The following is a 23,280-nucleotide window of genomic DNA, read 5'->3' as shown; positions in this document are numbered from 1 at the left end:
CTTAAATTTCTTTAAGACAGTGATTCTGAAACATACCCAACGTGTTCTTTCAGCTTGGTATGCAAATTATAGGATATGGTAATTATAGGATGTAGATTTTTCTTTAAACCTAAGAAATATTTATCTATCAAGCAATTACTTTGAAAAAACGAAAGAAAATGTTCATCTGATTAAAAAAAAATTAAGGTAAAGTATCTCTCCTAGATTTCTGGGAGAAATGAGAACACCTCCTCTTCCCCTGGAATGAGCAAAGTTTTGTAGTCAAGCTACAATGGTACAAGGTAAAGAGCACAAGTTGAAGTCCTAAAGACATGATCTGAGCCCCGGTTACACTCATCAACAGCTGTATGATGTAGGCAAGTTACCATAATCACTCTTGGCCTCAGCTGCCTCATCTACAGAATGGAAATCATTTGCAGCCATTTCATGTGAGAACTGATGAAAGAATTAAATAAAGGAATGCATAAAAAGCATGTTGGATTGGAATGACTCAAAAGTGATTTGATAACATTATTAATCAATCAACAACCAGTGATTTCAATTAGAAAGCTTGTACACCTTCAAATGCCTAAAGTTAAAGCAAAACTGAACTCACATTATGTTTTGGAATACATTTTATTTTATATTTGGGAGGAAGGTGTAATCCAGTCAATAATAAGGAATCCAAAAATTGATTCCTATGAGGAATCAGCTATAGATTTCTGGCAGGCCACCTCTAGACAGAATTTCAATCATGTGCCTCTACTTGTCACAAAATGAAGAAGCACCAGTCATAGGGAACCAAAGTAAGTTGTCCTTCAGCAATAGTCATCTAGTAATTTAAAATGGGTCTCATTCAACATCCCTTTAAGAAAAAGCTTGTTTCTAACATGAATATTAATTTCTAAATAATTGATAGAAATTAATAGTATTAATTTCTAAATAGTTGAACCAGTCACCCTAAAGGAAATCAACCCTGAGTATTCACTGGAAGGATGCTGAAGTTGAAGCTCCAATACTTTGGCCCCCTAAAGTAGAGAGCTGACTCATTGGAAAAGACCCCAAGGCTGGGAAAGATTGAAGGAGGATAAGGGACAACAGAGGACGAGATGACTGGATGGCATCACCGACTCAATGGACATGAGTTTGAGCAAACTCTGGGAGATAGTGAAGGACAGGGAAGCCTGGTGTGCTGGGACTGCAAAGAGCTGGACACAACTTTAGCGACTGAACAACGACAACAATAAACAGTTGATTTGAGAATTGTGATTCTTTATCCCTGCTCGACTTTAGTGTGAGCTAGCACATTTCCAGATGATGAATATCATGGAAATAACATAGTAATTTCTTACATGAGCTGGTCCTTGACAGTTTTCAAATTGCTTTCACATCTATTCATATGGGTTAGGTAAAGCAGATATTATTATTCTCCTTGTTGGTGAAAAAAATGGAGTGCCCAGAAAGGCAGAAGTGATAGATTCGAAAGGTCATATGCCTGTAGACAACAGAGCTGGGAAGAACCCAGATCTCCAGACATCCGGTTCCCAATTACTTTCAGATTCTCCAGAGGAGGTTCCTCATACCATCACTCATGGCCAAACTGTAAGCATCATCTGGCACTATTCTACAGTTGTGGGAAGCATGAAGAGTTTGAGAAATTTTCAAAACTGTATTTTCCAATGCAGTTTAATATCAAAATACAGACGCATTTAAATCAACTTCCTATTTCACTGCATGTGTCAACTTCGTAGTGATAACAGTGCAAAATGCAGTTTCACTTACAAATTTTTTACCAAGGCAGCAAAATCATGCATGTGAAAGTTCCATAAGCAAAAATGGTTTCATCCTCAGAAACCATCCATGTGTGGCATACGTGGTTTTACATTTTCTAGTTGGATCAATCGGTTATACTCTGTCTTTTGGCTTATTCAGACATAGTACAAAGTGCCAATGTTAGGCTGTGGATTATGATTTCTTCTCCCTGATCTCTAGTCCTATTTGAGCTGTCAAAGACAGAATTCTAGCTGGCTGAGAGCTGGTCGCACCTTCAGGACAGTTTTGGTTTTTAGAGCAGACCTTTTGTTTTCTGCAGAGATTCCCACAGCTATTTTTGGTTCAGCACTGAGGCTGAGGTTATGAGCCTCACAAACTGAGGCTCTAGGTTATGAATCAGAACATGGAGGCTTGGCCTGGTTCTGTAAAGAATTATGGATGCTGAGAAGGAACCAGGAAAAAGTAAGGAGGTCAGAGAACTCATTATTGGAACTGGTGTGGGGCTGCCAGTGCTGGTAGAATAGTTAGCAATTTAAAGACTCCGATCTCTCTAAGGTGGGAGGGCTCTGGAAGACAGCCTGTGTTCCTTGGTCAGGCTGGCCGAATACGGATTGCTGTTTCCCTCCATCTGCTTTGTGATGAATTCAATTCTTTTCCCAACAGCCAAAATTATACTTGTTGCTAGGCATGTGACCCTGGCAGGGCAGTTCTGAGACTGAGAAGAGTGGAAGGAAGAGAGAGGGGTAAGCTTGGGGATGGCCCATGATGGCTCTCAGTGAGAAGGAAGCTGTCTACAGCCTCTTTTTACCTGTTTCCTAAGAATACAAGCTCACAGGTTTGAAATTATTCCATAAATAAATATTTTATAATTTGGAATTAACACAGGAAATGAACAATAATGTGGAGACACAGAGAAGGGGGGAAATGTGAAATATGATTCCGGGATACGTGTGTGTGCCCATTGGAAGTCTGAATGAGTGATACACATGCCACTTTGCAGTGACTGTCGAAGCAAGTGGGACTATTGTGAGATCCATGTGAAATGACACACAGCGAATTTGAAATCTGATGATTTCGTTTCCCAGTTTCTACAGAAAGAGCTTGAAATGGCCCATTTTTAATGTGCTCTGTGAACTCCCAGGCATGAGATAAAATCTGCAACAGATGCTACCTTGCCAGGCTCTCTAACCATGGATCCGAGGGTCACTGGGAAATGTTCCATCAGAATATATCTTAAAGTTCTTTCCAGCTCTAAAAAGTGCTATGATTTTAGAAGAAGTGCAAATTTCAGAAGACAAATTAATATGCTAAGGAAAAATATCCTTTCAGGTTCCGAACAGTTAAAAACAAATCTTACAGATACTTATTAAACCATATACTATAGGGAACTATTAACTGGGATGAACGAAGCTGAGATTCATCCTACTCTGATTAGCTGATCACAGCTCCAAAATTCATGATTCACTGCTCAGCCCAATGAGCACATTTGTCAACTAAATGTATTTTTGTGACTTATTTCAATTTCATGAAAAAATTATTTTTCTTTTTTGTTCAATGTGTTTTAGAGACCAAGAGGACACTCCTGCATCAATAAAATGCAAGAGTTGACAGAAATATAATGCAGTTTTGTAAACGTAAAATTGTTTCCTAAAACTGGGAGACTGAAAAGGATGCAAGGAATCTCTCTGTGTGTGTATGTTTAACTGTAAACAGACTGTTTTTAAGTTATCTCAGAAACAGTCTTATGGTGACTTTCTTAATAAAAGCATTTGAGAAGGCAAAGAATAAAGATCATCTGTAAAAATACAGACCGTCATTAATATTTATAGCCATATATCCTGTTCTAGGGGCTTCCCAGGTGGCGCTGGTGGTAAAGAGCCTGCTTGGCAATGCAGGAGACTTTAGAGACACAGGTCCGATCCTTGAGACGTGAAGATCCCCTGGAGGAGGGCATGGCAACTCACCCCAGTATTCTTGCCTGGAGAATCCCATGGACAGAGGAGCCTGGAAGGCTACATAGGGTTGCAAAGAGTTGAACACGACTGAACCAACTTAGCACGCATGTATGCATGCTGTTCTAGATGAGTACTACATCATCTTGGCTGTGCCCTGGAATTACTTGTAAACATTTATAAAATAAAAGTGCCTGGGTTCCCCTTCAGGAAATTCTGATCCAGTAAGGCTGGAGTGGAGCCAAGCCCTCTGTGTTTTTGTGAAATGGTGATTATGATGTGTAGAACGGATCCTGCAGCATGGGTGAGTCTTGCGCCGCACTGCTCAGAGGCCCTCACTGTGGGCTCAAGACAGCCATTACCTCAGCTGCTGAGACTGCTGGCTGCTGCCCCTCACCACTCATGCAGGGTGGTCCTTCTCAGGAACTGACCGCCAGAGGCCAAAGGAGCCTGCCTCACTCAAGGTCATACCCATTTCCCGGAGTCGGCCTACATCCAATGACCGGTCAACAGGAGGACAAGGTTATAAAGGCCCAAACTGCTTGCCTCAATGTGGAGCAACCCTGAAGTGGCCTGGAATCCTGTCAATGAATGGGAGATACAGGTGGCGCAGTGGTAAATAATCTGCCTGTCAGTGCTGGAGAAGCAAGAGATGCCTTTTGGATTCCTGGATTGGGAAGATCCCCTGGAGTAGGAAATGGCAACCCACTCCAGTATTCTTGCCTGGTAAATCCCATGGACAGAGGAGCCTAGTGGGCTAGAGTCCACGGAATTGTAGAGTTGGACATGAGTGGGCACGGAGCCAAGCTGCCAAGCTGCTATGGGATGCCCTTGGTCCGAAGTCCAAACACTTGGCCTCAAAGCTGTTTTTGTCTTCTGCTGTTAGTGTCCCAGACAAAGCACATCACCTCTTTCATCTGTTTTTTTTTTTTTTTTTCATCTGTCTTAACTTTAAAAATGGGGCAAAGAAAAAGATACATATTGCAATCCCCAGACCAATCACTAAAAAAATGAAAAAGTATTAAATGCTAATAAAGGCATCAAACAGAAAAAAATAAAAATGTACAGCAACAATAATAACAACAACAAAACTATATGATCTACTTTCAAGAGTAGTTGTGAAAATTCAATGAGTCTGTAGATAGAAATTGTGAATTATATAAAGTGCTGTGAGCTTCCCTGGTGGCTCAGTGGTAAAGAATCTGCCTGCCAGTGTAGGAGACACAGACTCAATCCCTGATCCAGAAGGATCCCATATACCCTGGAGCAATGAAGCCCGTGCACCAGTACTATTAAGCCTGTGCTGTAGAGCCTGGGACCCACAGCTAATGAGACTTTGTGCTACAACAAGACAAGCCATCACAATGAGAAGCCCATGCACTGCAACTAGAGCAGCCCCCACTCGCCGCAACTAGAGAAAAGTCCATACAGCAACAAAGACCCAGCACAGCCATAAATAAATAAATGAATATTTTAAAAATGCTGGTAGTTGCCATTGTAATTATTCTTAGGTCTAAAAAGCCCCACATATTTTTATGTGAAAAAAGATATTAAAGTACTACATGGCATTGGAAGTCAAAAAATGGTTTAAGCTCCAAATGTATGTGTACTTAACATTCTCCACTGTATACGTTCAATGAATTGAAACAATAAAATGTAGTGATTTTCTTGGGCTTCTCTGGTGGCTTACTTGGTAAAGAATCTGCCTGCAATGCAGAAGACCGGGGTTCCATCCCTGGGTCAGGAAGATTCCCTGGAAAAGGGAATAGCAATCCACTCCAGGTTTCCTGCCTGGGAGATCCCATGGACAGAGGAACCTGGTGGGCTGCCGTGCATGGGGTTGCAAACAGTCGGACACTACTGAGTGATGAAACCACAACCAGTGATTTTCTGTATTTTGCTGTTCCTATACAGAGCTGAAATCAGTCATAAAACGAGCTAGTCGCACGTGTCAAGACAATTCAGCAGGGAAAGAATAGACTTGTCAAAAATGCTGCTTGAACAACTGAGTATTCCACATACAAAAGAACAAAGTTAGACCTCTATCTCACAGCATACACAAAAAGTAACTCAAAATTAATCAAGTCCTAACTATAAGAGCTGAAACTATAACATTCTTAGAAGGGAACAGGATAAATCTTCATGATTTTGGACCAGACAATGGTTTTCCAGCTATGAAGCCGAAGTACAAGCAATAAAGGGAAATGAAGATAATGAACTTCATCAGAATTTAAAACTTTTGTGTTTCAAAGGACAGTATCAAGAAAGTAAAAAAGAAAACACACTGAATGGAAGAAAATATTTGCAAATCATAAATCTGCTTTGTATGCAGAATATATAAAGAACTCTTACAACTGAATAATAAAAAGACAACCTAATTTAAAAGTGGACAATGATAATACATGAATGGCCAATAAATAGGAAAATAGTATTATCAGTCACCAGGAAAATTCAAATCAAAACTACATGAGATACCATTTTACATCTACTAGGATGACTGTAGTCAAAAAGAGAGATAATTGTAACTATTAGTAATGATACAGAAAAATTGGAAACCTCATATACTAGGGGAATGTAAAATAGTGTTGCCACTTTTGAAAACATTCTGACAGTTCCTTAAAATGTTAAACATAGAGTTACCATATGATCCAGTAATTTTACCCCTAAAGTAAAGAAAACATGTCTGCACATAAAAACCAGTACAGAATATTTATGGTAGTTTTATTTATAATAGCCAAGAAGTAGAGACAAACCAAGTATCTACCAACTGATGAATGGATAAGTCCTTTTATATGACACATATACAGATAATGGGATATTACCTGACAATAAAAATAAATGAAATACTGATACATTTTATAACATAGATGAGCCTCGAGAACATTTAGCTAAGTGAAAGAAGCAAGTCACAAAAGGCCACATATTGTATAATTCCATTTACATGTGGCATTTCTAGATGCCACGAAGACCAGGCAAATCTACAGAGAAAGAAAGTAGATCAGTGGTTGCCAGGGGCTAAGAAAAGGAAGAATAGGCAGTAACTGCTAATAGGTATGGAGTTTCATTCTGGAGTGATGAAAATACTGTAAAATTGATTCAGAGGTGGTTGCACACAACCCTGTGAGTATACTAAAAATGACTGAATCGTCCACTTTGGGTGCATTGTATGGTATGTGAATTATATCTTAATAAAAGTGTTATTAAAGACAACAATCACGTGAGCTGAAAAAGACAGAGGGTAACAAGAATTTTAATATAATGCATGGGAAAATGTTTTGACTATTTTGCTTTGATTTTTAAGTGAACACAACTCACTGTCTGCCTTTAAATAAATCAAATCACAAGTCTAATGCGTGGGAAAGAGACTGGCCAGGAAAAAATGGCTGCTCTGGGAGCATTCAGAGTCCCTCAAAAACGGACTCAAAAATTCTCAGCGACTGACGCAGATTTAAGGACTCAATAACCTACTGCTAGCTGAACAAAAGTCATGTCTGCTAGGAAAAGACAGTATTTTTAAAATGGGCTTTTGAAAGTCATTTTAGCAGTAAATGCAAGAACATCTGCAGTAACAACTTCTACCAAAATGCTAAAAAGCTTACCTGTGAGCTTTAAGTATCCTCTGAGCAATGGCATCGCCAATCTTGTTGAACACAACTCTGTCATCAGAGCAGCTTATGAAAAACTGGTTCTATGCAAAATAAATGAGATAATTATATAATAAATTTCTATCTTAGAAGTATGCATGTAAGGAAAATGTGGTATATAATAAAAAAATTACACTGATATTAAAAAAATATATATTTCCCCGAGCAGATATGTTCTGATCCTGATCTCACTATGGGTCTCATGCAGTTCTAAACAATATCACTTATATCATCTTCCACACAACTTTTTGTTACCACTTCCAATTCTTCTAAAATATTGGGCTTCTCTGGGTCCCAGATAGTTTGAATCCAATCATAAGGCAAACCATTCCACATCACAGTAATCCAAGTCTATGCCCCAAGCAGTGATGCTCAAGAAGCTGAAGTTGAATAGTTCTATGAAGACCTACAAGACCTTCTAGAACTAACACCAAAAAAAGATGTACTTTTCGTCATAGGGGGTTGGAATGCAAAAGTAGGAAGTCAAGAGATATCTGGAGTAACAGTTAAGTTTGGCCTTGGAGTACAAAATAAAGCAGGGCAAAGGCCAACAGAGTTTTGCCAAGAGAACGCACTGGTCATAGCAAACACCCTCTTCCAACAACACAAGAGAAGACTCTACACATGGACATCGCCAGATGGTCAATACTGAAATCAGATTGATTATATTCTTTGTAGCCAAAGATGAAGAAGCTCTATACAGTAAGCAAAAACAAGACCTGGAGCTGACTGTGGCTCAGAGCATGAGCTTCTTATTGCAAAATTCAGGCTTAAATTGAAGAAAGTAGGAAAATCACTAGACCATTCAGGTATGATCTAAATCAAATCCCAAATCCCTTATGATTAGACAGTGGAGGTGGTGAATAGATTCAAAGGATTAGATCTGGTAGACAGAGTACCTGAAGAACTATAGATGAAGGTTCACAACACTATGCAGGAGGTGGTGACCAAAGCCATCCTCAAGAGAAAGAAATGCAAAAAGGCAAAAATGGTTGTCTGAGGAGGCCTTACAAATAGCTGAGAAAAAAAGAGAAGTGAAAGGCAAAGGAAAAAGGGAAAGATATATCCAACTGAATGCAGAGTTCCAGAGAACAGCAAGGAGAGATAAGAAAGCCTTCTTAAGGGGACAATGCAAAGAAATACAGGAAAATAACAGAATGGAAAAACTAGAGATCTCTTCAAGAAAATTGGAGATAACAAGGGAACATTTCAGGCAAAGATGGGCACAATAAATGACAGAAACAGCAAGGACCTAACAGAAGCAGAGAAGATTATAAAGAGGTGGGAAGAATACACAGAAGAACTAATAAAAAAGGTCTTAATGACCCAGATAACCATGATGGTGTGGTCACACCTACAGCCAGACATCCTGGAGTACGAAGTCAAGTGGGCATTAGGAAACATTACTATGAACAAAACTGGTAGAGGTGATGGAATTCTAGCTGAGCTATTTCAAATCCTAAACGATGATGCTGTGAAAGTGTTCAAGAAGCCAGCAAATTTGGAAAACTCAGCAGTGGCCACAGGACTGGGAAAGGTCAGTTCTCATTCCAATCCCAAAGAAAGGCAATGCCAAAGAATGTTCAAACTACCATAAAATTGGGCTTACATGCTAGCAAGGTAATGCTCAACTCCCTCAAGCTAGGCTTCAATAGTACATGAGCCAAGAACTCCCAGATGTACACACTGGATTTCTAAAAGGCAGAGAAACCACAGACCAAATTGCCAATATCCATTGGATTATAGATAAGGCAAGGGAATTCCAGAAAAATACCTACTTTGGCTTCATTGACTATGCTAAAGCCTTTGACTATGTGGATCACAACAAAGTGAAAAGTTCTGAAACAGATGGGTATACCAGACCACCTTATCTATCTCCTGAGAAACCTGTATGCAGGTCAAAAAGCAACAGTTAGAACTGGACATGGAACAATGGACTGGTTCAAAATTGGGAAAGGAGTAGGTCAAGGCTGTATATTGTCACCCTGCTTATTTAACTTGTATGCAGTATACATCATTCAAAATGCCAGGCTGGAAGATTCACAAGCTGGAATCAAGATCTTGGGAGAAACATCAACAACCTCAGATATGCAAATTTGTTGCTGTTTTTGTCTTTCAGTCACTAAGTCTTGTCCAACTCTTTGCAACCACATGGGGACTGCAGCATGTCAAGTTTCCCTTTCCTTCACCATCTCCTGGTGTTTGCTCAAACTCATTTCCATTGAATCATTGATGCCATCCAACCATCTTGTCCTCTGTTGCACCATTCTCTAGATGATACCACTCTAATGTCAGAAAGCAAAGAAGAACTAAGAGCCCAAGAGAAGAGTGAAAAAGCTGGCTTGAAACTCAACATTCAGAAAACTAAGATCATGACATTCAGTCCCATCACTTCATGGCAAATAGATGGGGAAAAAGTGGAAACACTGACAGATTTTATTTTCTTGGGCTCCAAAATCACTGCAGATGGTGACTGAAGCCATGAAATTAAAAGACATTTGTTCCTTGGAAGAAAAGCTGTGAGAAACTTAGAGAGAATATTAAAAAGCAGAGATATCACCTTGCCAAAAAAGGTCTGTCTAGTCAAAGCTATGGTTTTTCCAGTAGTCACATACAAATGTGAGAGTTGGACCATAAAGAAGGCTGAGCACCAAAGAATTGATGATTTCTAACTGGGTGCTGGACAAGACTCTTGAGAGTCCCTTGAACTGCAAGGTGATCAAACTAGTCAATCCTAAAGGAAATCAACCCTGAATATTCATTGGGAGGTCTGATGCTGAAGGTGAAGCTCCAATGCTCTGGCTACCTGATGCAAAGAGCCGACTTATTGGAAAAGACCCTAATTCTGGGAAAGATTGATGGCAGGAGGAGAAGGGGATGACAGAGGATGAGATGGTTGGATGGCATCGCTGACACAATGGACATGAGTTTGAGCAAACTCTAGGTGATAGTGAAGGACAGGGAAGCCTGGTGCACTGCAGTCCATGGGGTCACAAAGAGTTGAACACAACTTAGTGACTGAACAACAGCAACATATCATCTTAGTCAAGTAGAAAGCTAAACAATTGTGTAATTATGCAAATTCCTTGTAGATTAAGATTTTAGAATGGTAGGAACATTCTGAACTTAGTAGGGAAATCAGGTTTTCCAGACATACTGTGTAGATGCTTATGATCAAAAATCCTATATTGGCAAACATTCTATCTCATGCTAAGTTTACTTTCTGAACAGGGTAGATGGAAGAACCCTGGTTTAATTTTCTCCACTATTTCCTATTATCTTCTTTGGCCTTATCACATTTGTTTAGTTCTCTTACTATTCCTGAACTTCTATTTTAAGTAGTTATAAATCTCTCTTGCAAGTATGTTGTACTATATAAATCAATCAATAAGATGGAAAGAGAAATATTTTTTTTTTTGCTTTAAGTACTTCTGCTTATAAATTCATGCATCATTATTTAAAACTGTTACTAAAAAAAACCGGGTACAAGATTATTATTATAATGGTATGAAAGATTTAGCTGCTGCATAAAGGATTGTTGAAAATTAGGTACAAATATTATGAATATTACATATTCGATTTACTATACAGATTGTTTTAACACACCTGTAATTTATAAGTATAGTCATCACAGAGTAACCTCTGCTAATCATCTTAAGATAAAGTAATATATAGGCAATAACTCAAAATAGGATTATCATCCTTTGGCCACATTATAATTTTTACTATTGCACAAGCTTTTAAATTTCAGTGCATAAATCTGTTAACAGCTTCCAAAAGACAAACTTAGAAGAAGTCTTTGCTCAAAAACTCATTTGAGAATATGTTTCCACTTTAGGGCAGCAAATAATCAAAATCTCAGGGGCTACCAAACCATGTTTGTTCTTTGAATTCCTATCACAGAGAAGCTTAGCATTCCTCAGCAGCTGTAACACACACTCACGTCCTTCAACTTCTCCTTTTTTGGATACAGGAGGGTGCATGCCAACCGCCTACTCTGGCTACAGGCATTTCAACCAAGTTTAAGTCCATAGCCATGTGCATGGCACATGGCATTACTGACCTTGTTTACTGCCATGGTAACATTACAAAGAAAAGCGGATTTAATCTATGAAAAAGAGACAAAGCAAAAAAAGCATGCAGGGCAATGGATGAACCAGCTATTAACATCTTGCATTCGTATTGAACAATTGTTAAAATTGTAATACTAACAGTTTTATTAAACTCTAGACTTTATTTAGATTTTACTAATTTTCCCACTAATGTCCATTTTCTGTTGTATGATCCCATCCAGGATACCACGCTAAATGTAGCCTGCTAATATTTTTAATCAGCCTTCTCTTTCTCTAGGCCTATGAAATAAATTAAGCTCCAATTCTTTCTCACTTGCCTTTAATGAACTATTACTTCATGGAAGGGAAGGGCTAGGATTCAAGGAGAAGGAAAGTGGGGCTAGAATGTTTTTCCCCAGCAACCCCATCTATTTATTGAATTTGTTACAATATTGCTTCTGATTTATGTTTTGGTTCTCTGGCCATGCGGGCATGTGAGATCTTAACTCCCCAACCAGGGATGGAACCCACAACTCCTGCATTGCAAAGCACAGTCTTAACCACTAGACTGCCAGGGAAGTCCCTCACCACACATGTTTTAAAATTCAATGGGAAAGAAAAGACTGAAATAAAGAGGATAGATGTGCTCTGAGCTATTTTTCCATGGTCACGACTTTTTATTTTTAAAGGCTATTCCAAGTGTTCACAGCTGGCTTCAGATCTACTTTGAAGTACGATTAAGGTTCCCAAACTAGTACCTGCAGATTTTCTCCTAGTCTCTACACACAAACTCTGGGATCTGAAAAAGCTTTATAACGAATAGTAGTTGACACGGAATTGAAGAAGGTGGTACCTGCCCTCAATATTCTTACTTCTCCCTTTTCCATGTTCCTTTTCCTGCCTCTCCCCGCTCCAACATCCCTGAACCATGGCATCCAGTGGTCTCTATGTTAACCGGTTAACAGCTTACCCCTGCATGTGCTCTCCTGAGGCAGCACGCACCTCATCTTTACACCCTCCAACTCAAGCCAGATCAAAACTTACATCTCCATGGTGGGATATTTCTGGCTAATAACATTATAAATTGATACATTCTGATAATAAGGACTTGGGGAATTTCTATTAGAGTCCCAAGTTAATGAAAATGCAGAGTGAATGTCAGGTATGCCAGGGAAGTCAAATTTCAGGTGACCTCTTCACATCTTAACATGCGCTCATTAATGGAACAAGTCCTGAGTGGGGACCCTGCACTCTTTGTGTGATATTACAGGAAGGCAGATTGTCATATCAATTTAAGGAACAAGACTTACTTCTAGGGATTTCCCTGGTGGTCCAGAAGCTAGGAGTCCACCTTGCAATGCAGGGGATGCAAGTCCCATCCCCGGTCGGGCAACTAAGGTCCCACATACCATGGAGCAAGTGAGCCTGTGGGCTGCAATTTATGAGCCCAGACATTCTGGAGCCTGTGTGCCACAACTACAGAGCTTGCGTGTCACAACTAGAGAGTCCATGTGCCACAAAAAAAAGACACCACATCATACAACCAAGGTCCCACATGCCACAACTAAGACCCAATTCAGCCAATAAAGAAATAAACGTTTCAAAAAGACTTACTTCTATATAGATATAGTGCTTGCTGTTCTCTATCACATAGACGTAAGCAGCATGGATGGATTCTTCATGGTACTTGATACCAGCAGACCAATCAGCAGCAGAGCGGAGTAACTATAGGGCAGCAATCAGAAATGAGCAAATGTAAGACAATGGAGATGATACCAGAGGAATTAATACAATGAAGTCCACCTTTTTTCTTCCAAACAGCTAATTGATCACAGTGGCTTGTGTGACATGTGAGCACTGAGGGAGAGAAGGTGGATAGGGAACTGGTCCTTAGATATAATCCACAATAAAGAAGCCCAGCTGGAAATCCAGTCCTCAATATATGCTCTTCCACCCAGGATTATTTTCAGTCATGACTGGAAATCAGGAGATTGTGGTTTCTAAAAAGAGCATTTCAGAAGCACCTCTTTCGGTGGCTGTGAGTAGGGTGGCCGTTTGTACTCTTCATTCCATGATGGCCCCACAATTATACCAGAATTCTGGTGTATTAATAACACTTTTACTCTCAAAAGTGTCCTGGTTTGAATCATATGATATGGTCACCCTAGCTCTGACTTGATAATGTAATTACTCTTTTCCCTCAAATATATATTGTTCAGAACCGCTGTTGTTCATTTGCTAAGTCGTGTCTGACTCTTTGCGACACCATGGACTGCAGCACACCAGGCTTCCCTGTCCTTCACTGTCTTCTGGACTTTGCTCAAACTCATGTCCATCAAGTCGGTGATGCCATCCAACTATCTCATTCTCTGTCACCCCTTTCTCCTCCTGTCCTCAGTCTTTCCCAGCATGAGGTTGTTTTCCAATCTTTTCCAATAAGCCAGCTCTTCACATCAGGTGGCCAAAGTATTTTAGCTTCAGCTTCAGCATCAGTCAGTCCTTCCAATGAATATTCCTAAGGGGTTGATTTCTTTTAGTATTGACTGGTTTGATCTCCTTGCTGTTCAAGGGAGTCTCAAGAGTATTCTCCAGCACCATAGTTCAACATCAATTCTTAGGCACTCAGCCTTCTTTATGGTTCAACTCTCACATTTGTACATGAGTACTGGAAAAACCATAGCTTTGACTATACAGATCTTTGTTGGCAAATTTCAGAATAATACATTCTAAAATACAAATAGATTCATTTAGACACTTAACCTTGATTCTGATTTTAATTAACTGTCTGATCCTTGATGTGTCACTTCAACTATCAAGTTTCTCATTCATACCGCCTCCCTCTCTTCAGACACTCACCTGCTCCCACTTGGATTACAATAAGAGCTTCCAGCTCAGACACCTAGTATATGGTAAATACATGAATGCACAGTGAGACTACCCGGGTTCAAAGCTTAGCTCAACCACCTAGTGGCTTTCATCTTGGTCAAGTTCCTTAACCTCTTTGTGCCTCAGATTTGTTCTATAAAACTGAGTATCCACTTTGCAAGGTTATAAGAGGATTCCAAGAATTACTGTGCAGTTTGCAGAAAGAGGCTGAGCACCTAGTAAGTGATACATAAGTGTTTGTTGTTATTAATGAGAACCTTAGGGGATGCATTTGAGCTGTAGCAGATCATTCCATAGATGCTTCTGACTATAGCTATGCTACAGTCTGGCCACATGGAAGGCTTTTTCAACACTAAGAATCCATTGGTTGTAATTTTTTTCAGCATTCTAACCACTGTTTCAGTATACTGTTGGGCATATAGTAGGTGCTCAATAAATACTTATTACTTGACTTTCCTTAAGCAATAGAATGTTATCATAGAAGAATCACTATAAAAAATATATTCACTAATCCTGATTTGAAATGAGTACTGAAACTGTTCCTCTTGAGGTCAACTGAAATTGAAAATAAAAGAATAGCCCATACTTACTAGAAATTTATAAAATGATCCAATACAAAATCAGTTTTATGTCTGTTACAAATAAAAGGTCTGGTAAAATTCTTGCTTTAATCAATAACTTTAAAAATTGCACATACTGATATAAGACTACTGAAATCCAAACCTAATACTAAAACTGATTGTGCCATGCTCAGAATGTATTTCTTTATTCATTATGAAGTACTTATTATAATATAGCTCCCCAAAAAGCATTTTATTTAATGCTATCTGATGAGTATGTATAATGAAATTAGAAAATTTAACTATTAGCAAGAATAGTCAAATATCTCAGAAGGAAACTTACAAGGTAAACTTAGATAAATATAATGCACACTGGAAAGTATCTTGATTCACATAATCTTCACCATTACTGTTCATCAGCATAAATAACAAAGGTTAAAAAAATAGAGGTTTCAATTCTTTCTTCACTCAAATTTATGTTGAATTTTGTTGCTAAGGTGCATGGCTCTGAAAATGCAGGTCATCTTGAGCAGATTCTTTGGCCACACATCCTGATACAATTCTATATTACTTTGTCAACAATGTGTAAAACTGTAGAGTGTACTGGAAAGGTAGGAACACTTGAGGCCTGCACTATCACTCTGCACTTACTAGCTCTTTGCCTTGAACAAGTCATTTTAAAATCATGGAGGCTTGATTTCCTCCTTTGAACACTTGAGATTGCTCTGTCTGTCCCTGTTTTTCTCTCTCTCATACACACACACTTGTCTACCCACACATTCCCACACAGAGCTGCTGTAAAGAAAAAAAAACGGCATGACAAACACAAAGCATTGTTACACAGCACACAGTAGATATTTGATATATGGTAGATCTACCTTTCTAAAGGCTTCCTTGGTGGCTTAGATGGTAAAGAATCTGCCTGCAATATGGGAGACCGGGTTCAATCCCTGGGCTGGGAAGATCCCCTGGAGAAAGGAATGGCAATCCATTGCAGTATTCTTGCCTGGGAAATCCCATGGAGAGAAGAACCTGGCAGGCTACAGTCCATGGGCTCGCAAAGACTCAGACACGACTGAGTGACTAACACACACACACACACACACACACACACACACACACACACACACACACACACCACCCTGAAATGTTATGAGCAAAGTTTATATACTACCCTTGGTGGTAATGTCCTAGTCTTGCCCTCATATCCAAACACCTTACACTTTCTTTACTTTCTCAGTTTCAAAATTTGCTCCTTCAAAGATTTAATAAACTTATTCACATTAGATATAAATCAGGAGTGTCGAGCAAGAGTCAACTCAAAGGTCAAGTCTAACTGATTCCAAGTGGTTTCCTGGACAGCTATGTTGAAAAGTAGATTCTTGGAACTAGACACATGGGGGAAGAAATCTGGGTTAATGGCGAATGGCGGCCAGGAGGGAAAGCATGAAGGTCATGTATCTGCCATCTTTCCTGTGAAGGATAATGGTAAATGTTTTCCTTTCTAGAAGCAGTTAAATGTTTATAATAAGTACATTTGTAAGCTAAAAGAAGACCATTTTGTCATTAGCCTGTGGGAGAGCATAAATAAAGTAGAGGGAAGCCCCACCCCTGATGCCTATAAAACCATACAAGGTAGATGGTTATCTACACCCTGAGGAGGTTTAACATTATGTATCTTATTGTCTGAATCCAAATCTGTATCATTTTCTCAAAATGAAAACTCATTTAACTTAAAAAAGTTATCATTTTTGGTTAAACTTGAACATATCCTTCAAATAATACAGGAAAAAATTACTTGAGACTATTACTCATTTATTATGATTTTGATTAGCTAAAATCTATTTATCACCACAAGATAATTAAAAATATGAATTTCTCTTTTACCACTAAACCAGAGGCCCTAAGGTTATGTACAAATCAACTCAACTGCTTTAAATGATTGATAAGCTAGAAAATTTGTAAAAAAACTAGCAAGAAAGCCAAAGACATTTTGATTGACTTACTTTTGTTTTAAATTTAAGATTTACTCACTTCTTTTCTTAACTGACCTGACCAACTTGTCTTAACATGTCTGTTTCAAACCAATGTAACTGAGACAAACCTCAAACTCCCCCTCATATACACAGAAATGTGGCTGATCTTACTGCCCCAAGTATATTGAGATTCATATCTAACCCATGCTTTTCAAATCTCAAGTTTGAATACACAATTTTAAGGTACACGTATGCCCTTTTTGAAGGACATATTTCTAATTCTGGGCTTTAGCCTCAAGACTGTAACTAGAACCAGTCATTTTCCTTCGTACTGTGTCCTATTTTTTGACTTAAAGGATAGCCTTCTCTTTATCCATCAGCTCTAATCCCCTTACATGTAGTGGGCTCAAGCTGAATATGTGGACTAAAATGCAGAAATCTCTTCTTGAAGGAAAACTTTCAAAACGTTCTTTGTATTTGTCCCTAGTTCCTGTTCTCTTACTGTAATGCTTTTATTCCCTATCAATCCAGTATATATCTTAATTCCTTTTTATTTCTCTGAACTCCCAAGTCAATCACAGAACAAAAGTACTTTTTTTTTTTTCTTTCATACAGAAGTTGGCCTCCATGTTGCAGCTCAGAAGTGGCATGGGTCAGGGAGAGAAAAGAAGTGGTCAGATTATTGAGCCTCATTCTTCCAGTCTGTGTTGAGAAGCATTGCAGGCAAGAAACTGCAGAAATGGACTTTGTTCAAGAATCTGCCTCAGACTACCAAATTCTTCCTTTTTTTTTTGGCCATGCTGCACAGCTTGTGGGATCTTAGTTCTCTGACCAGGAATCAAAACTGGGCCCTCTGCAGTGAAAGTATGGAGTCCTAGCCACTGGATCACAGGGAATTTCAACCTCCTCCTTCTAAGAACCATTCGCCTATAGTCAAGTGTCATCAACACACACATCACAGTATGTCATTATTCCAATAGGATGATCCTTTGGCCTGAGCAATAGTGAAAAGTTAAACTTGAGGGTGAAGGGATGGAAGAGAATATACTTTTTGAAGAACAAGACTTAAGGGGAGAGAAGTCCTAGGAAAAAACATATAGTTGAGAGTTCTTGGAAGCCGGAATGAAGCAAAAGGAGAACTGGGGCTGGATTTGGGTCTGTAGCCACAAAGGATGATCTCAAAAGGCGAGCATGCCATGCAGCTTTGCCTTGCTGGGGCCCTTGGTGGTTGCAACCATCCTGGGGCTTACTGGAGACAGTCTCTCTGCTGAGCAGCTATGGCCTCAGGCTCTGGAGTCAGACTGCTAAAAATCCAGTTTCATCCCCTCCATTACTCATTGTGTTATTTTAACCTCTCAAAGCCTTAAGTTTCCTCATATGTAAAAATAAGGGGTCAAAGAGAACACCACTTAAAGACTGGTAAGTACAAAATGAGATAATCCACAAATCAGTGCAATGCTGGGCACAGGGTGAACACCCCCAGCTCATGCGGCTTCAGCCAGCCAAGACCCACAGAGACGTGCGCAGAAGCCTTACATATGAGGACCTGGTCTGTAAATGGAAAACAGCTTCCAGGTTAAGAAACCTCCTTAGAAATGCCAAGTGGCTATTTTTCCCTCTTTTCTAGTATCTACTTTGTTCTATCAGTGTACAAAACATTTTGCTGTTCTTTGAAACTTTGATTCCTACACTGACATCCTTTGGAGTGTCATTTGGACATTTTTCCCAAGTGGAAGAGCAAATTCTTCCAATCATATAATTGGAATGCCAATTACATTTGCCTATATATATTTTTTCTTTTCTTTTAATAGACAGAGAGATTGAAGACAAGGCTCCAGTGGATTATTTCCCTCACTTTCATAGGACTTCTTGGCAATGACTAAGAAATGACTCTTCTACTGTAAGCTGCCCAATTTAATAAAAGGTATTATTTCATGTATCGATTCCACGTTGATGCTAATTTGGCATCAAGCGCTTTCTTTTATCTTAATAGACAGGTCAGATATCTTCTGTCTCGATCATTTATCATAAATGGAAATGATAGCATTCAGGAACCTAGTTTGTTCTTTTTAGGGAGAAAACAAGTTCTTTTATAAACTCTGTGCATAGGCAGTTTCAGAATCATCTTTCCTCCCACCCGCCGCCCCATGCCTTTTTCCTGCTATGTCTGGTCCAAGTGCTCTTGGCAAGCTTTGGGAACACACAACACTGAGAGGAAACAACTGAGATTATTTAAGTGTCAGTGGAAGTGGCTGAAGTCAGATCTCAGGACTGGGTGACTTTTTTTAGAAGCAGAAATTCATGCTGGTGGGGGCAGGTCTCCATTCTGCCTGCTGGAGCTCTAGTCTCCTTGGTTGGCTGTGTCAGTCGTCTGCAATAGCTGTGCATATAGCTGGAATTACCAGTAGTATGTGCCTCAGGGTGATTGGGCTCAACATTTTTGTGTTAAAAAATCAAATAACTGGGTTCTCTTCTGCAGATGAAAGAGCAGCATGAATTTCTTTACCTTATTGTCTCCAATGTTCTTTTTCTCCATTTCAACATATATGGTACAAACAGTATAAAGATTTTTGTATCCAGAACTAACCTGTGACCCATCCAGAGAAACGTCAACTTCTTCACTGCAAACTTTTGAAAACACTAGGGAATGCCTGAAGGTTGTAGCTAATATTGACATAATTCAGACACGTGTATTCTTCTAGGTGATTTGCATGGATTAATTTCTTTAACTATCACCACAACCCTATGAGACAGGTACTATTCTGATCTCTGTTTTAAAGATGAAGGAAATGCATTAAGAGAGGTGAAATAATTGTCCCAAGGTTATACAGCTCATATGTAGTGAAACAGAAACTTGAATACAGTCTGACTCTAGAATCTGCCCCTTCCCCTTGCTATATTACATCACTCCTTTTCAGTTAAGTAAGCTTGTGGTCTCTAAATTACATTATGAACAACAAACTATGTTAAAAAAAAAAAAAAAAACAACCAACAACTGTGTTAAAATCAATGTTAAAAAGAATAAACTTAAGGAAGAATTTTATTAAATTTCTCAAATAGTCATTTGTCTATTGCCACATGGTAGCTGAGAGAGAGAAAGGTTTGAAAATATGACAACAAATTCTTTAAAAATTAAGTAGCCTCCTACACAGCCAGGTCCTAACTCCCTGCTATCTTCTGGATTCTCTGGAAAACCAAGGATTGGACTAGGCTATTGTTTTCAACCTCTAAGCACTAGACGTTCATAACTTGACAACAATGTCTAGAACAAGATGAATAATGTTTACAGCCAGTAAGTAATGTGAAGTGAAACAGCGCTGTGGTCAGAACTTTACAGAAAAGGAGAAATGGAGCAGTATAATTTCCTTTCTTTTCCTCAGCGTCTGGTCCTCTCAGATTTTCCTGTCTTCAAAAAGACACACTTGTCTGGCCATACCCACTGTTTTCACAACTGGAGTTATTTTGGCAGTTCTGAAAACATCTACTGGCAACCAGCAGATGTTTTGTGAGGTCTAACGCTTTTAAACAATGGAGGAATCTTCTTTAAGAAAGAGAATATCAATTTATAAATACAAAATTAGTGTATTCTAGGATTTATTATAGCAATCTCTTTACTTGTCTCCTTGTTTTCATTCTCTTTCTAGTATTGTTTTCACATGTATAAATTTTAGGTCTCAAAGTGTGTTTGTTTGGAAAAATTGAAATAGACATGTCACAGAATGAGAGATCCTACATCAGTTAAGCTTGAAATGCACATAGCATATTTAGTCTTAGTGATTCCATGATGTACACACCAACATCACAAAGGCATTGAGAAGTCCTATATTTTAAAAATCTGCAAAAACTTTTCTGTCCATGAAACCTTTTTTTTTGTGGAATAGCTACTAGCATTTCACAGGCAAAACCCAATTTGGGAAACTCTGATCTAGGTTCAGTTCAGTTCAGTCACTCAGTTGTGTCTGACTCTTTGCAACCCCATGGACTGCAGCACGCCAGACTTCCCTGTCCATCACCAACTCCTGGAGGTTACTCAAATTCATGTCCATAGAGTCGGTGATGCCATCCAACCATCCATCCTCTGCCTTCATAAAACATTCGTATATCATGTTTCCTCTCAGATGACCAAAAAAAGTCCACAGTTCACTAATACCTCCAGGATCAGGTTGAAATGAACAAGACCAGCACTTCAGGGCACCCCTAATCTGGCCATATGCTGTCTGAACCTTATCTACTACCTCTTCAAGAGAAAATGGTTTGCTGTAGTGGTTCTACCTTCTTATTCCTTAGAGGGGGTACCCAGCTCTGTCCCTCTCATTCACCAACCGCTCATGGCACACTGATCTGCACTCTCAAGACTTGCATTTGTACTAAACCACAACTCGCCTTGTTAACTCAGTTCTTTAACATTAGAGCTTTCTCTCTCCCAGCTAACTCTTTTCCAAAAGGAGGCGGAGAACTCCTTTTATCTGCTTCCTCGGTATCCAGGTGTGCACTGACGATCTGGCTGTGCAAAAAGATGTCACTTGAAAGGCATAGACTGATTGAGTAAATGAATTAATGAGTCAGTGAGTTTTGGTAAACTCCAGGCAGCCTGGGCATTCAGGGATGAACATATGAGTATATAAGAAGAGGTCACTGATCTAGCTCCATTTCTACCACAACATCCCATGATACAGAGAAGGTGAACCAGGGCAGGTGCTTCGTAGGATGGACAAGCAGAGCATCTATCTGTCTCATCAGGGCAGCAGGATGAGAATATGTAAAACAGGGCTGCACCAAACCTTGGAAGAAAAGTTATGACCAACCTAGATAGCATATTCAAAAGCAGAGACATTACTTTGCCAACAAAGGTCTGTCTAGTCAAGGCTATGGTTTTTCCAGTGGTCATGTATGGATGTGAGAGTTGGACTGTGAAGGAGGCTGAGCACCAAAGAATTGATGCTTTTGAACTGTGGTGTTGGAGAAGACTCTTGAGAGTCCCTTGGACTGCAAGGAGATCCAACCAGTCCATTCTGAAGGAGATCAGCCCTGGGATTTCTTTGGAAGGAATGATGCTAAAGCTGAAACTCCAGTACTTTGGCCATCTCATGCAAAGAGTTGACTCATTGGAAAAGACTCTGATGCTGGGAGGGATTGGGGGCAGGAGGAGAAGGGGATGACAGAGGATGAGATGGCTGGATGGCATCACAGACTCGATGGATGTGAGTCTGAGTGAACTCTGGGAGTTGGTGATGGACAGGGAGGCCTGGCGTGCTGCGATTCATGAGGTCTCAAAGAGTCGGACACGACTGAGCGACTGAACTGAACTGAACTGAACCAAAGGCATCAGAAGACATATGTATATGCAAACACTAGGATAAAACATCTTCTGCTAATCATAAAAATACACAATGCCCAGCAATATCTTTTCAACAGCTACTTAATTAGTATCTGCTAACTTTGGTAAGTTGATCAGTGAGTCAATTTTAATGCCATCTCAAATATTAAATTAAACTCTCTTGTTTTCTTAATATCAAGGCTCCTATTTTATCTTATAGGTAACTTTTTTCCCTCTAAGTAGAATAAAATTAAACACGTTCATAAAATATTCATTAATTTACATATGAGTGCATATCTATCTGTGCTTCTAAGTTCAAATTAGTTTTCTCCTTTAGCCTGGGATGACTATTTGCTATAGATAATTCTCTTAAGTGATTTATCTTTTTGATCTATTATTTGATCTATGGTTTGAAATGTCTCTTTATTTCTTATATACACATACCTCTACTTGCACACAGTACAAAGTAACTAATTCAGGCATTTCATTTATTTCATTTAGGTGTTAGAATCCATGTCCAAATTATAAAAATCCATAATAGTAATGTTAGCAGCAGACTACTGGATCTTTACTTAAATAATAGTTTTTAAAAATTTGGTATGTGTATTTATTGTGAAATGATTAGCACAAGTTAGTTAACATCCATAACTTCACATATGTACAAAATTGTTTTCTTGCGATAAGAACTTCTAAGCTGTATTTCCTGGAAAGTGAAAAGTCAAAGTGTTAGTCCCTCAGTTGTGTCTGACTCATTGTAACTCCATGGACTGTAGCCCACCAGGCTCCTCTGTCCATGGAATTCTTCAGGGAAGAATATTGGAGTGGGCTGCCATTCCCTTCTCCAGGGGATCTTCTCAACCCAGGAATCGAACCTGGTCCTGCATTGTGGTCTTGCCTGGTGGCTCAGCAGTAAAGAATCTGCCTGCAATGCAGAAGACCCAGGTTTGATCCCTGAGTTGTGAAAATCCCTTGGAGGAGGGCATGGCAACCCACTCCAGTGTTCCTGCCTAGAGGATCCCATGGACAGAGGGCCTGGCAGGCTACAGTCCATGGGGTTGCAAAGAGTCAGACACAACTGAACTGATTAAGCAGCAGCAGCAGCTCCTGCATTGCAGGTGGATTCTTTATCATCTGAGCCACT

At 39.3% G+C, this 23,280-nt stretch overlaps 1 protein-coding gene across 11 annotated transcripts in view; it reads right to left on the bottom strand.

The window, feature by feature from the left end:
* The window catches only part of PLD1 (phospholipase D1), a 276,225-nt gene that overhangs the window by 101,788 nt on the left and 151,157 nt on the right, over nt 1-23,280 (bottom strand). For all 11 annotated transcript variants that reach the window (XR_009493069.1, XM_015472492.3, XM_005201681.5 and 8 more), the window contains 2 exon segments: nt 13,015-13,125; nt 7,304-7,392 (listed from right to left, as the gene is read on the bottom strand). Coding sequence is in view for 10 of the 11 variants with exons in the window: in XM_015472492.3 (XP_015327978.1) it covers nt 7,304-7,392; nt 13,015-13,125 (200 nt within the window). In the remaining variant the exon portion in view is untranslated.

Source organism: Bos taurus, chromosome 1 (genome assembly GCF_002263795.3).
Source record: "Bos taurus isolate L1 Dominette 01449 registration number 42190680 breed Hereford chromosome 1, ARS-UCD2.0, whole genome shotgun sequence".
Classification (NCBI taxonomy): Eukaryota; Metazoa; Chordata; class Mammalia; order Artiodactyla; family Bovidae; genus Bos; species Bos taurus.
This window is presented reverse-complemented; position numbering and strand designations above follow the sequence as displayed.